Below are 14,697 nucleotides of genomic sequence, written 5' to 3'. Positions count from 1 at the left end.
AAAATCTTTTAGGTAAATGAGGCTCTGGGTTAGGTGACACTGGTCGGAGTTTAGGTTCTACCATTACACACAGAGGCCTATCACACACAGTATGTTTTTTAAAGACTAAAGAAATTATAAATAAAAAAGTTCCGTTTGCAGCAGATTATTTACCTGACAGACAGGAGAACCACACAAAGGGCGAAATGTAGGAAAATAATGTTTACACATGATGTATTTCAAAAGTTAAATGAATGAATAAAACGAGAGAAATCCTGCTACTGGCTGAAATGAAAGACGTTTAGAATAATTATAAGTGAGTTACACACTTCTAACTGAGCGTTTTAACTCACTGTCCCTCCTTAAGACTCGATGCGTTGTTTACAATTACCGCCTGTCCTGGGCGGGCGGAGACTACCATTGACTTCAACCATCAATCAGCAGCAAACTCCGCTCGGCCCATCTCGGCCCATCTCGGCCCATCTCGGTCCATAACGTCCAGGCTCTTAACACCAGGGCGTTCCATTTATTGACCGTGTGCAGCCAGTAGAGCGGAGTTTATAAATGATGTCTTAACGGCAGAAGTGACCGCACCGCCCGGCAGAGCTACTCTGTAAAACAAATCCAACGCAGCTGGCTGTGTCAGAAGGTACAGCGAGTGAAAAGGTGGAAGGTAAAAGTCTGGCCCGGCGTGTTTAACCCGTGTTTTTGACATGGCTGTTTTCACCTCGTATGAACTCATGAAGTAAACCTGACAGAAGAAACCTGGGCAGACAGGTAAATAAAACAAGCGCTGGGTAAAGTGAAGCGCTGCACCTGATCAAGTTGTCCTGAACCGACGCCAAACACCATTCAAAGATCTACTCGGCTGTGTTGCTGTGGTTCTTTGTGTATGACTGGATGAATATACATTCTTTATTTCCTTAAACCTGTGGTTTCTTAATTGAATTCGGGCGATCACTTGAACAAAAGTCGGTGTCGCTGTCGGGCGAACAGAGCTGACTAACCGTCGTAGAAAGTAGATATTTACTTAAACATACGGTGTTCTGATATCATTTGTACCCTGGATTTAGTAGTGTCTCCTAACGAAGTGGTGGAAATAGTAATGATGCTACTGGTAAGGAAGTACTGTAATTGTACTCGTAAGTGAATTCATCTTAAATTGGCATATTTTTAAATGGAGTTCTGCGTGGTCATTATCGAATATCGTGAGGCTGGCCGAGTGCTGGCAAACTTTCTTTAAGCGAACGTTAGAACCAGATTTATTGTTGTGCTTGTTTTTACTGGATCTGCAGCACACGGTGTTTCTGTTTCATCAGAACAGTATTTATTTCCAAAATATGTAAAGTTCCGCGGTAGCTAACGGCTAACATAGCCTTTTAAAGTCGGGCGGATGTGACGTCACGTTGTGCTGTTTGTGCCCTGCGGTGGGCGGGGCCTGTGAGCGGGGAGGAATGTAAACAGCTAGCACGCCCGTCCCCCCCCCGCCGTTAGCACGGATCAGCCGCCAGCACCTCGGCCGGCCGCCTGTCTGTTGTGGCGTGGAGGCGGGGGTCTGTGTCGGGTCCCGGGCGGACTTGACTTGGCGTCTCTGCGAAAAAGCAGCGGACTTAGCTGAGTTAGCCCGGAGAGCTAGCGTCGGGTTGGCTAGCTCCCGGAGCAGAAAGCAGCTTAACACGGAGTCGTGAGCCGCAGGGTTTCTGTCGGGTTTCTGCTGAGCTGGTGCGACAGGCCGGAGACCACCGCCCGCAGTGAGTACAACCAGTTCCAGGATGTAGTTTCACGGTGAAGAGGTGGTTTGTTCTGTGACTGAGCAGCGTTACGGGAAACTTCAGCAGTTTGTTGGCTGAGGGCTGACCGTCCTCAGGGGACTGAAACACTCTGCTTCTCCTCAGCCCCGCAGTCTGATAAACTTACGGCCACAGGTTCACACTTCTCCATGCTGTAGTCCTACAGTCACGGATAAAGAGCTTGTTCTCCAGCCGTGGCGTCAGCTCAGGAAGAGATCAGGTGTGGCAAGGTCACCTGTAAAGCATCAACACTCAGTATGCAGCTGGAGGACAGCAGTAAGTCCTGATGTACCTGGCATGGATTACTGAACAGGCCTGGACCAGAGCCTCTGTATGAAATGCCTTGTTAATAGTCACAGAACTAAAAGCACAAAAAAATAAACAGCAACAAAAAGATGAATAACAACCACAGACACAGGTCGTATTGTTTCTTTCAGCCTATGGATTCAGCTCCAGAAATGTAAACAGGTGTAAATTAACAGCTGAGCCTGTACAGGTATCACAAGGCTCTAACACAACCACCAGATTTATCTGACTGTTTGTCTGTGTTAGAAGAAATGACATTTAATTTCAACTGTAGAGAGAGAGAGAGACAGAGAGAGAGAGATAGATAGATTTATTATATACAGTTGAACTGGCTGACGATGTCACAGTGATGTCATCAGGCTTGGAGTGGACAAATCTCAGACGTACAGTCACCTTTGAAATATGTGACTGTTTACCAGGCAGGTGATAATGAAAGACACTCTACAGGTGTTTTATGGGAAATGTAGGATCCAGTGTTTGGACTAAAAGTCAGGACGTCTCCTCCTCTGCTGCTCAGATCTGCATCACTAAGTTTTACCTCTTACTACTGTGACTGTCAGGAGACAGGTGTGAGGAAGATCGTCCACTCAGAGTATGTTGATTTCAACAAAAAGTGAAATCCACAGATAAATGTTTTATTCTGTAATTTGTTTGATTTCCTGTCTTTTATCTGTGTCCAGGACAGATTGTGAGACACAAAGACAAGTAAAAGGCCCCTGCTCTCCTATATAGGACCCCCAGACAGAAGAAAACAGAATCACTGCAAACTGCACAATGTGGTGGCGTGATGTGATATTTGTGGTCTTTTTGTGTTCTTGTTTTTTTTCAACTGAGCTCTGCGAGTTTCAGACATGAAATTTTAACATGAACAGTTTATTACCAGGAGTTATTCAATAACTGAGGTCTTATTGTTTGTTGTTGATCATTCTTTGACAGGTGTGACGGTGAAACAGGAGTTTATTTCCTTCTGTTAAAGCTTGATTAGTCAGTCGACTATTTTAATAGCTGATAAGTCATTTCAGTCATGTTTTGAACCAAACACTGTAGGTGATGATGAGATTGACTGTCGAGCAGCATCTTTAATGTTGATACCTGTTGTCTCCTCCTCCTCAGGTGAGACAGGACGTCTGTCAACAGAAATCATCCTCAGACTTTATCTGACGCACCGTCACATCTGCAGCCACAAACACACTCTGTGTTAATATCTGTTAATTCAGAAGGAAACTGGTGTGTTTGTTTTGTGTGACCCTCAGTGGGTGGTGGGTACATTGGGGGTCCTGGGGGCTGCCCTTCAGCTCCTGCGTCACGTCTTTATCTTAACACGGCGTCTGTGGAGTTGCTGATCCTGTGACGGAAGCAGACGTCCTGACACGTAGGCTGCGTCTCTGATGACGTCCTCCGCTCCACCACTGAGTCTCTGTGTGTACCAGGATCTGGTGTTTGCTCTGTGAAGCCGTGGACCTCATTTCTCCAGCGCCAACCAGTCGATCAGCTGACGATGGCCGAGTCCAGCTCGGAGCCGGCGGCGGCAGACCTGCTGATCGAACCCACTGTCACCACAGAAACTGGCTCCAAAGAACTGATAGTAACCCCGGTAATGGAGGGGCCAGGTCGGACGCTGGTGTCAGACACCGGAGCCAGGGCCCTGAGCGGCAACGGGGACGCCGACAGTCCTCTACCTGGCAAACACCTGATGGAGGAGGCCACGCCCACACCACCGGAGTCCTTGCTGCTGTCATCTGAAAACGGGACGGTAACCGCGGTCACCACAGAAGAAGAATCTGTGCCCACTCTGCTCAGACACATGGAGACTGAGGGGGGGGCAAACAGAGGAGGGGACCCAGGTGAGGCTCAGACCAGGTCCAGACTAAACCTGACGATCTGTACTCTATGTGGTTGTACATGTAAACGCAGCAGTCACCCAGAATTCATAGCACCATGGTACCATGACGTGACTGTTGTTTTAATGTCTCACTACGGTGGCCCAGAGAGCTCAATTCAGAAACAAGCTGCAGTGTGTTGAACCCTCAGGGCCACCGTACCTCACAGGTCAAACTGAAGCCTCCAGTTTCCTCAGAAGAAGAAAATATGTTAAATGTTCTTCAACTGCGATGAGTTACTTTTTTTAATTGGTTCATTCATTCATTTCCTGTTGACCTCTCCATGTTCAGATCAAGTTTCACGATCAGCTGATTATAATATTAAGAACAAGGCTGCTGATGTTTAACGTGGTGAGAATCAGTGTGACACTGAATCAGGTATTAAATGATGCTCTGTGTGATATCAAAGAGCGACAACGACCTCATCACAGAGTCCACAGTGACTCAGACACAGGAAGCTGCTGTGGTCAGACACTGTGGGTCATCACCAGTCATTACAGTGTCTCCGACAGTCCAGCTGTTGACATGAAGTCAGCGGAGGACTGGACCTGTGACTGTTGCTACAGTCTGAACACGTGTTGTGTTCAGTGACTGTTGGAGATATGGGTTCAGAGGCTCTACTGTGTCACATTCAGGAAGTGGAGAATCTGCATCTTTGTGTGGAGCAGGGAAACAGGAGAAGCCTTCAATCAGCCTTTGTTGTTCTGGGATGTGATTGGCTGCAGGCCAGATTCGGGGGGTGGGGGGGTGGGGGTAGGAAGACTGCTCATTAACACAGAGTTCAGAAATGTGTGGTGATGTTCTCTGGTTCACCTGTCAAAACCAGGTTTTACTAGTGTCTCCAGAACATCACAGGACTCTGTGGTCTCTGATCTGTCCCTGCCCCTGTGTCTCCAGGTCTGGAGCTGGACCTGGAGGACACCTCGTCTGTAGCGACGGCAGGCGGTTCTGAGGACCAACGGGAGTCCACAGACTCTGCGTCCTTCTCCATCCCCAGTCTGGACCTGTCAGATGGGGTCACAGCCACAGGACACTCCCTGGACATGGAGGACGGCCTGTCCTCATCCTACTCTGCTCTGGGCGCAGAGGGCTGCTGTCCGTCCACCGAGGTCCCCAGTCTGAAGGAGGACAAGACACCGGAGGCTGCAGGTGAGAGATCGCTGGTGGTTTTTGATAAAATCAGATTTGATCTTGTAACGTGGCGTCGACACTGAGGAGGAGGAGGAGGAGATAACACACCTGGTTCCAGGGTTTTACTCCCAGAATAAAGCAGCAGTTGGTGTGTAACAGGTCTCAGCTGTAGGAAGTGATGTCAGTGTTTAATGTGTTGGTTCAGTTTGTTCCAACAGGAGGAAGCAGAACTACAGAGTGATGTGGAGCAGAGACAAGTGCTGACATGACTGCAGACACACACACACACACACACACACTCTTGTACTTCTATCTTTGTGAGGACACTCGTTGACATAATGCATTCCCTAGCCCCTTACCCTAACCTTAACCATCACAACTGAGAGCCTAACCCTAACCGTGACCCTGACCTTAACCTAAACCTAATTCTAACCATAACTCTAAAACCAAGTCTTAACCCTCAACATGTGATTTGAAGGTGTCTCAAAAAGTGAGGACCGGCCAAAATGTCCTCACTTTCCCAAAATGTCCTCACTCTGTTAGTAAAATACTTTTTTTGGTCCTTACTATGTAGCAAGTACAAGTACACACACACACACACACACACACACACACACACACACACACACACTCACTCAGGAGTGATATCATCATTACTCACAGCTTCTTCACTTCAGCTCCAGTAAAGATGGCTGCACTTGACATTCAAGACTTACTGTAACCAAACGTTCACTTAGTCAAAGGTCAAAGGTCAGTATGACCTTGCAAAACTCTTTTTAGCCATTACTCAAGACTTGACGCAGAAATGATGAGACTTCACACAGGTGTTGATATTTGATGTGACTAGATGAACAGGATGTGATCTGAAGCTGGTCTGAGTACAGACGACCAACAGGAGCTGGTTCTAGTTTCTTTCACCAGGTTTAATGAGTCATGTAGATGATGTTTTACGTTTACACTGAACCAGACAAAGTCATGTGATGTGTAACAGTCGGCGTCGGTCGCACCACGTCAGCTTTCTGTTTTACACAGATGTTTAAAAGTGAGTGAGCCCCTCCTCCAGAACAGTGGCCTCCTGACTCTGTTTGTACCAAACACTGAGGCAGAGTCGAGCCACAACACCCCTCCTGTGTGAGGAGTAGAAATAACAGAGCGTCTGAGCCGTGACTCGTCCTCAGGCTCCGCTCTGACGAGTCTCAGTGAGTCTCCACAGGTAAATCACAGGTGAGATCACAGATTACAGGAAGCACTCAGCTGCTGGAGTCATGTGTTTCTGAAGCTGTGAGAGCTCAGAGGGAGGAAGATGAAGATGAAGAGTTTATCATCTTGTTCTGTTGGTGGATCCCTGATGTGCAGGTTACAGCAGCACAGAGGTGAAGAAAACAAAGAGCTGCTGAATCAAACCTGATCAATTCAAACAGAGTTGACTTTAAAAAGAGTCAGACTGTATCTGTCCAGACTGACACTGCACAGTAATGATAATACAGTAATATGATGGAAATAAAGTAGGAAAAACCACCTGTGGAAACAGGAAGTCTGTGTGTGACTGTCGTGGTCTTCTTGTCCACAGGGGGTGCTGTCGCCACAACAGCTGCTCTTCCTCCTGCTGCCTCCTCTTCCTCCTCAGCTGCTGCGGCTGCTGAGCCCAGGCCGTCCATGCCGGTGTATTACCTGGTGAAGTGGATCACCTGGAAGGAGAAGAAGACCCCCATCATCACTCAGAGCGAGAACGGGCCCTGCCCCCTGCTGGCTATCATGAACACACTCTTCCTGCGCTGGAAGGTAAAACACACACACACACAGTTGAACTCTGGTGCAGTGACAGGGTCTGGATCAGGTCTGTAATGGACACAGTCAGCAGGACATGGGGGTCAGAGACTCTGTGTTCTGGGTCTGAAGGACGACCTGGATCAGTCAGACCTGCAGAGCCTCTGATCTGTCAGCGAAGGAAACAAATAAAGGTAGAACACTTTAAAAACCCACGGTCCTGATCCAGCTCCTGATCCAGCTCCTGATCCCAACTTTGTTACTATGACAACAGTATACAGTATACACTTATCTGTATACATAGATACAGATAAGTTTAAAACTTAGTCTGCAGGTGAACCCAGACCACATGACTGATGACAGTGAGTGTGTCCAAACAAACACTGTCATAGTTTTCACTGCTTTTGTGTGTGTGTGTGTGTGTGTGTGTGTGTGTGTGTGTGTGTGTGTGTGTGTGTGTGTGTGTGTGTGCGCGCAGGCGCAGCTTCCTGCTCAGACTGAAGTGGTCACCACTGAGGACCTGATGGCTCACCTGGGTAAGATCAGCTGCTGAGTTAATGTGTCAGATGTATACATTAGCTCAAGGCTCTTTACAGGGTCAGGTCAAGACCTGACTTTGTTACAGAGAGAAACCCAACAGTTCCCACAAAGAGCAGTGAAGTGAACAGTCAGAGTGAATAAAGGTTCAGTATTTAAAGGAAACTCTGCTCTTATTTTTGTAGTTTTATTCATAAACCTGTCTGATTATCTCACCTCTGTGACTCGTCACCATGGTTACAGATAGCACCATAACACTACTGTCCCTGGGTTCAGTCTGATGAAGGGGAAAAATTAACTGTGGTGTCCAACAATCTGAGACTCACTGATGATAAGACAAATCTCACAACAAGCCTCTGACCAGGGACTCAGGGACTCAGGGACTCAGGGACTCAGGGACTCAGGACTCAAGACTCAGGAACTTAGGGACTCGGGGACTCAGGGACTCAGGACTGGGGACTCGGGACCTGTCCTGAGTCCTGAGTCCACCTTAAATGTTTGTCGATCTCATGATTTATTTGTTCTGATCTTATTATTGTTGATATTTACCTGCTCAGGTGTTGCTATAGAGACGGAGCTGTCAGCTGTTACTGTCTGATGTTTGTCACGTGAACCACAACAAAGTGAAGCAGTGGTGTGTGTGTGTGTGTGTGTGTGTGCGTGTGTGTGTGTGTGTGTGTGTTGTAGGAGAGTGTGTGTTGTCTGTCACACCCAGAGAGAAAGCTGATGGGATGGAGCTCAACTTCCAACAGGTACACACACACACACACACACACACACACACACACTTGTACTTCTATCTTTGTGAGGACACTCATTGACATAATGCATTCCCTAGCCCCTTACCCTAACCTTAACCATCACAACTGAGTGCCTAACCCTAACCCTGACCCTGACCTTAACCTAAACCTAATTCTAACCATAACTCTAAAACCAAGTCTTAACCCTCAACATGTGATTTGAAGGTGTCTCAAAAAGTGAGGACCGGCCAAAATGTCCTCACTTTCCCAAAATGTCCTCACTCTGTTAGTAAAATACTTTTTTTGGTCCTTACTATGTAGCAAGTACAAGTACACACACACACACACACACTCTGTCTTTTCACACAAACACACTGACAGGAAACCAGGTAACTTTCAAAATAAAGCTCTGACTAGAGATCTGCAGAGTCAACATGAACGTTGACCTTTGATCTTGTGAGTCGTAGTTTGACCAAATAAACAAACTCAAAGTCACCTACCTGCTTTTCCAGAGCTTTCATCTCCAGAGTCTTCATCAGTTAATTCACAGCTTGAGTTGAGATAAGTTTGTCAAACATGGACACTGACTGAACACAGGACTAACTGTGTGTGTGTGTGTGTGTGTGTGTGTGTGTGTGTGTGTGTGTGTGTGTGTTCAGAACATGAGTGATGCCATGGCGGTCCTCCCTAAGCTCTCCACAGGTCTGGATGTTAACGTACGTTTCACTGGAGTGACAGACTTTGAATACACACCTGAGTGTATCGTGTTCGACCTGCTGGACATCCCACTGTACCATGGCTGGCTGGTCGACCCACAGGTAACACAGCCTGTGTGTGTGTCAGCTCTGAGCTGTGGTTGTGTGTGTGTGTGTGTGTGTGTGTGTGTGTGTACTTGTACTTGTACTTGTACTTGTACTTGTACTTGCTACATAGTAAGGACCAAAAAAAGTATTTTACTAACAGAGTGAGGACATTTTGGGAAAGTGAGGACATTTTGGCCGGTCCTCACTTTTTGAGACACCTTCAAATCACATTTTGAGGGTTAAGACTTGGTTTTAGAGTTATGGTTAGAATTAGGTTTAGGTTAAGGTTAGGGTCAGGGTTAGGGTTAGGCTCTCAGGTGTGATGGTTAAGGTTAGGGTAAGGGGCTAGGGAATGCATTATGTCAACGAGAGTCCTCACAAAGATGGAAGTACAAGTATGTGTGTGTGTGTGTGTGTGTGTGTGTGTGTGTGTGAGCGAGCTCTGAGCTGTGGTTGTGTGTGTGAACCTGTGTGTTGTAGATAGAACAGACACACTGGTGTTTACTGTGACTGATCTGTCAGCTGAATGAACCAGTGAGACCAGAGGAGCTCCGTCAGTCTGTTAACAGGGAAAATGTACTGTAGGTAACTGTGTGTGTGTGTGTGTGTGTGTGTGTGTGTGTGTGTGTGTGTGTGTGTGTGTGTGTGTGTGTGTGTGTGTGTGTGTGTGTGTAGAGTCCAGAGATGGTGGCTGCTGTGGGGAAACTGAGTTACAACCAGCTGGTGGAGAAGATCATCGACTACAAACACTCTGCTGACAGCAGCCGAGTCAGTGAAGGTAACACACACACGTAAACACAAACACACACACGTGAACACAAACACACAGGTAAACACAGGTGTGTGTGTGTGTGTGTGTGTGTGTGTGTGTGTGTTTTCTCCAGGTCTGGTAGCGGAGCAGTTTCTGGAGTCGACAGCGACTCAGTTGTCGTATCACGGTCTGTGTGAACTCAACACGACAGCCAAAGAGGGAGAGATCTCTGTGTTCTTCAGGAACAACCACTTCAGTACCATGATCAAACACAAGGTGGAGACACACACACACACACACACACACACACACACACACACACACACACACACACACACGTCATCTGTACCTGTACCTGTTGTTAATAAATTTTTCTCCTCTCTCTCTCAGGGTCACCTCTACCTGCTAGTGACAGATCAGGGTTTCCTGCAGGAGGAGGGGCTGGTCTGGGAGTCTCTTCATAACGTGGAGGGCGATGGAAACTTCTGTGACTCTGACTTCAGACTGTGTCATCAGAGAGCTCCGCCCACCTCCACCCTGCCCCCCTCAGCCCAGGACCAGCAGAGACAGATTGACCAGGTGAGACAGACAGACCAGGTGAGAGGATCTGTCCTGTAACCAGGCACTGACTGATCTTGTTGTGGGTGTTAGGACTACCTGGTGGCGGTGTCCCTGCAGCAGCAGCAGGGTGGGGCCCCGGGGCCCCTCAGTGACCTCGAGTTGGCCCGTCAGCTCCAACAGGAGGAATACCAGCATCAGCAGCAGCAGCAGCAGCAGCAGCAGCAGGGATCAGTGCAGGCAGCACAGCAGGTACCAGAGACACCAGAACCCAGACCACAGGTCCAGAGAACAGCAGCCGATCACAGCTGATCACAGCTGATCACAGCTGATCACAGCTGATCGCTGCAGACAGCAGCCGATCACAGCTGATCACAGCTGATCACAGCTGATGTTATTGACAGACTGAGTGAATGGAAACAAACTCATGTTGTAACTCATTCACTGATTCAACTCGTTTTCATCTCCTGTAACAAAGCTTCACATTTAAAACACAGATTTGATCTTTTACTTCCTGCTTATGTCATCACTGTTTTTAAATGTGGTGAAACAAATGAAACTGAACAAACCTTGTAGACTTTGGTTACTATGGAGATAAAACAGTCGTCTGTTCCTTTAAACACATGTTGACTTGTGTTGTCTTCCTGTTTGCAGGTAAGAGGTCAAGGGTCACAGCAAGCCAGAAGGAGAGACAAGGACTCAGACTGTGTCCTCTTATAGACTCTTCATCATCTGTAACACACACACACACACACACACACACACACACACAGTCAGCTTGATGCCAAACCCCAGTGCTTTTGTCCAACAGGTGACAATTTTTTCCAGGTTTGGGAAAGTTTGTAAAATTGTAAGAAAAAACTGTGGAGTCTGGTAGAACACAGGTACAACCGTACTCAGTCTTTATAAAGGTTTATAACATATAACTAATGTCTTTATTAACTGTCAAGAAAATCATTTACTCATCAGTTATAAAGCATTAATGAGACGAGTGAAGAGCTGAAACAGCTCAAGAGAAAATCAGAAAATATGTCAGTTATTGATTAATCGTTAATTGGGACGTTTGAAGATGTCACCTTAGACTCTGATGCTGTGATGGACATTTTTCTTGTTTATAGACAAACAATTATGAGATCAATAGTTTGAGCTCTGGTGCAGTCATTAATAAAGTCATTCTAAATATTAATCATTGGTTAAAAGTGGACTTTGGCTTTTTGCAGAAGGTCAAATATGTTTATCTGAAACAGCCACAACCTGACAACCCCAAAGTCTTATTGATGGTTTATTTGTAACTGATCTATAAAGGTTTAAGAAGTGATTTGTTAACCATTAATAAAGACATTAGTTACAATGTTTGGCAGTGGCACCAAAAGATGACGAAGGAAAACTGTTGAAAATCTGTAAATCTAATGTGTAATCCGTCTTTTATTGACCTGAATGAGACCAGTTTCATCACCAGGCGTCACGTTTCTGCATCATTTCATTTTCCAGCTCGTTTTCACACCAGTGGAAAAATAAATGTGTCCTGGGTCAGAGTCTTTTAACATGTTTTACAACAGTCGGACATTCTGTTAAAATGATTCTCTTTTATTAAACATACATTTATAGTTTAACCCTGAACTAAAGTTTGTTCTCAAAAGTAAAAGAAAATCTCATTTTCTCCAAATTCCACTTCCATGTTTCATAATTTTGACTTGAAGTGCTTCCATCCTCTGTGAACACTCTGTCTCTGTTAGCAGCATTAAAGCTCCTGTTGTTGTCATGTGACCTCCTCTGATGAAAATGACCCTTTTCCAATAATCAGCTTCTCTGCAGATGAAACTAAACTTTAACCGTTAAACCAGGACGTCAGCAGAGAGCAGGAGGTTACGGTCACAGTTTGTCAATTCAAAACTCCCTCCAGATTTCCACTGATGTTATTTCCATTAATGCAGAAAATAAGCTCTGAAGTTGAATAAAGTTTTTCATTTTGTATAACTGTAGATGTCTCAGCTGAAGGTTGGATCTGGTTCCAGTTACAGGGAAAGATCTTTTTAAACCAGTCAGTCATCATTCATAAATTACTCTGATACTTCAGATGTGTAACCGTGGTAACGGGACAGCTTTACCTTTTTCCATAATTGTTCCAGAGACAGCGTCAAATCCAACGTGTTTCTCAGCCGCAGTCGAATCAGAGTTGTTCATTCAGTTTTATTAGGGAGAAATTTCTGCTGAGCTCACAGTTCATCAGAAGTTAACGCTGAATTTTCACCAGTGCAAACCACATTAAACAGAACTTCTCTGAAGATGTTCATAAATAATTGACCTGTAAAATAAAGTTACATGAAAATAAAGAAACCAAAAGCTGCTGTAGTTGATTTTAGGCCTTTTTACTCATAGTGTGTTTATTTGTGTTTCACTAAAAAATGCAGAATTACAACAGGGTATCTTTTCTGTTGGTGCCAATATGAACCTTTTTCATTATGACACTAGAAAAACACTTTAAAAAAAAACAAACACATTTCTCTAAATAAAATACAGAAAAAACAGAGTGAAATGACACATTTCTGATCACGGCCTGAGTCAGGACAGAAATCTGATGATGCGCTCACTGCCACCTTTTCAGTGCTCGTCTGTTCTCAGTCACAGGTTTGATACCTGGTCACTGTTAATTATCTTCTTCACACAGTGTTTTTTTGTTGACTGCAGAGCTTATTTTTATATTTATATTTTTACTTACATTGATCTGTACAGAAGCTCGAACATGCAAGGAAAATAAATGGATTAAAGAAATGATAAACAAATGACAAGAACAAAAACATGGTGGGTCAAAATCATTTTTAACTGTTATACTATTATAATATTTTATATATGATATAATATTAAATTCTTCTCTATCATCCTGTAATAACCAAGATTTTTAACTGATCTCATATTTATGACTTTTTTTCCTTTCATAAATCTGGACTTAATGTAAACATTTTAACTTATGTGTAATTTTGATTTAATTCCAGATAATTTATTATTAATAAGTCAGAGCGTTGTCTTATTATCTTAATGATCTCATATTTAAGACTTTGTATCTCATAGTTGTCACAGTGAAAAAAATTACAAACAATCTCAGCTTTGAACTTAATTCTATATGAAAAAATATATTTTATTTTTATTTGAGTCTTCGTGTCAGAGTGAAATTTTATTTTAAGTCAAAATGTTGACTTATTGTATTTATGAATTTTCAATTGCTTCCAAATTTTGGCAAATTATAACAATTGATTATTGAGTCAGACTTTAAATTTAACTTTACACATAAATGACTTAATTTCTTATAATTTGGATTTAATAAGTTAAATTACAAATGTTCATCTCACATTTTTAGTCATTAGTCAAGATTTTAGATTTCTCACATTTATTACTTATACTGCTTTCTTTTTCTTTTTTTAATAAGAATTTTAACATTTTGACTCAATAACAGAATTTTATGATTATGAAGTTAAACAGTCGACTCATAATTTCATATTTATAGCTTAGTGCGTCACAATTTTGACCCAACAACTCAAAAAAAAAGTCATATTAATGAATTGTAGCCATAAAAATTATGACTTAGAAAGAAAGAAGTTTACATTTACAACTTAATTTTCATGAATTTTTTTTCCTGGCAGCCTCAAGCTTCCGTACATTTAAATCTGTTATGGGAACAAATTGGAGGAGATAAAAAGTTTCTGCATCAACTCAAACACAACAGTCGTCTCTTCATCACTCTGCTGTTGAAGCTTAAAAAGACAAACTGAAGTAAAACCACCTTTGGACTAAATCCATTATAATTCTGCTGCTGATCCTGTCCTGGTGTTAAGGTATTAATAAAAACCAGGACCAGTTCTGGTCTCTGAAGAGAATCAAAAACTCCTGGAAAATTCCACACAGTAACACACTGATTTTAAACGACTTCTTTGAAGCCACGTTGAATAAAACAGTTAAGGTCTTAAACTGAAAAATAAGTGTCCTCCAGTCAGGGGTTGGCAGGTTTCAGGTTTCTGAGAAGAAGATTTAGCACTTACAACTTTCCCATCATGCCTCTCTGAGTGTTTCGGTTCGTGTTTTTAAAGTTTTTTCTTTGGTGTGATTGTTGAGCTTCAGTCTGACTGTCTGACCGCTGCCATGCTCAAGGTTCAAGCTTTGTATTTAATTTGTTGTCAACTTGTCAATAAAAACAAAATAAAACTCTGAGGTGTCGACTCTGTTTCTTTCTTTTCTGGATATATAACGTATAAATTTAAACAAAAACAAAACATAAAAAATAAAAACGGTGAAATTGTATTTATAGAATTGTTGAAATAGATTTTCAAATAACATAATTTCAAAAATAAAATAAATAACTAGATAATAATAATTTATTCTATAATAATATAAAGTAACAAATACAATAAAATAAATGATGGATGAATAAATAATGGCCTCTCGTTCTAATAAAAAGTCAGA

The 14,697-nt window shown here is 43.6% G+C and overlaps 1 protein-coding gene across 6 annotated transcripts; it reads left to right on the top strand.

Moving 5' to 3' along the window:
• Window positions 1-538: 538 nt before the first annotated feature.
• On the top strand, window positions 539-14,445 carry mindy1 (MINDY lysine 48 deubiquitinase 1). Of its 6 annotated transcripts, XM_071500206.1 has the most exons (13): window positions 1,152-1,730; window positions 1,875-2,045; window positions 3,189-3,919; window positions 4,853-5,104; window positions 6,657-6,868; window positions 7,332-7,389; window positions 8,078-8,142; window positions 8,790-8,948; window positions 9,609-9,711; window positions 9,818-9,960; window positions 10,075-10,263; window positions 10,336-10,494; window positions 10,897-14,445. In XM_071500206.1, exons 3-13 carry the CDS (start codon window positions 3,574-3,576, stop codon window positions 10,960-10,962), a joined length of 1,752 nt encoding a protein of 583 aa, XP_071356307.1. In that variant the 5' UTR covers window positions 1,152-1,730; window positions 1,875-2,045; window positions 3,189-3,573; the 3' UTR covers window positions 10,963-14,445. The 6 variants fall into 6 exon arrangements, with proteins under 6 accessions (XP_071356308.1, XP_071356304.1, XP_071356309.1 ...); XM_071500207.1 differs by lacking the exons at window positions 1,152-1,730; window positions 1,875-2,045 and adding an exon at window positions 539-652; XM_071500203.1 differs by lacking the exons at window positions 1,152-1,730; window positions 1,875-2,045 and adding an exon at window positions 594-756.
• The last annotated feature ends 252 nt before the right edge of the window (window positions 14,446-14,697 follow it).

This window comes from Trachinotus anak, unplaced genomic scaffold, assembly GCF_046630095.1.
Source record: "Trachinotus anak isolate AG129_WGS33_773 ecotype Australia unplaced genomic scaffold, CSIRO_AGI_Tana_v1 ptg000016l, whole genome shotgun sequence".
NCBI classification, from domain to species: Eukaryota; Metazoa; Chordata; class Actinopteri; order Carangiformes; family Carangidae; genus Trachinotus; species Trachinotus anak.
The sequence above is the reverse complement of the archived record's forward strand: the minus strand, read 5'-3'. Positions and strand labels throughout refer to the sequence as shown.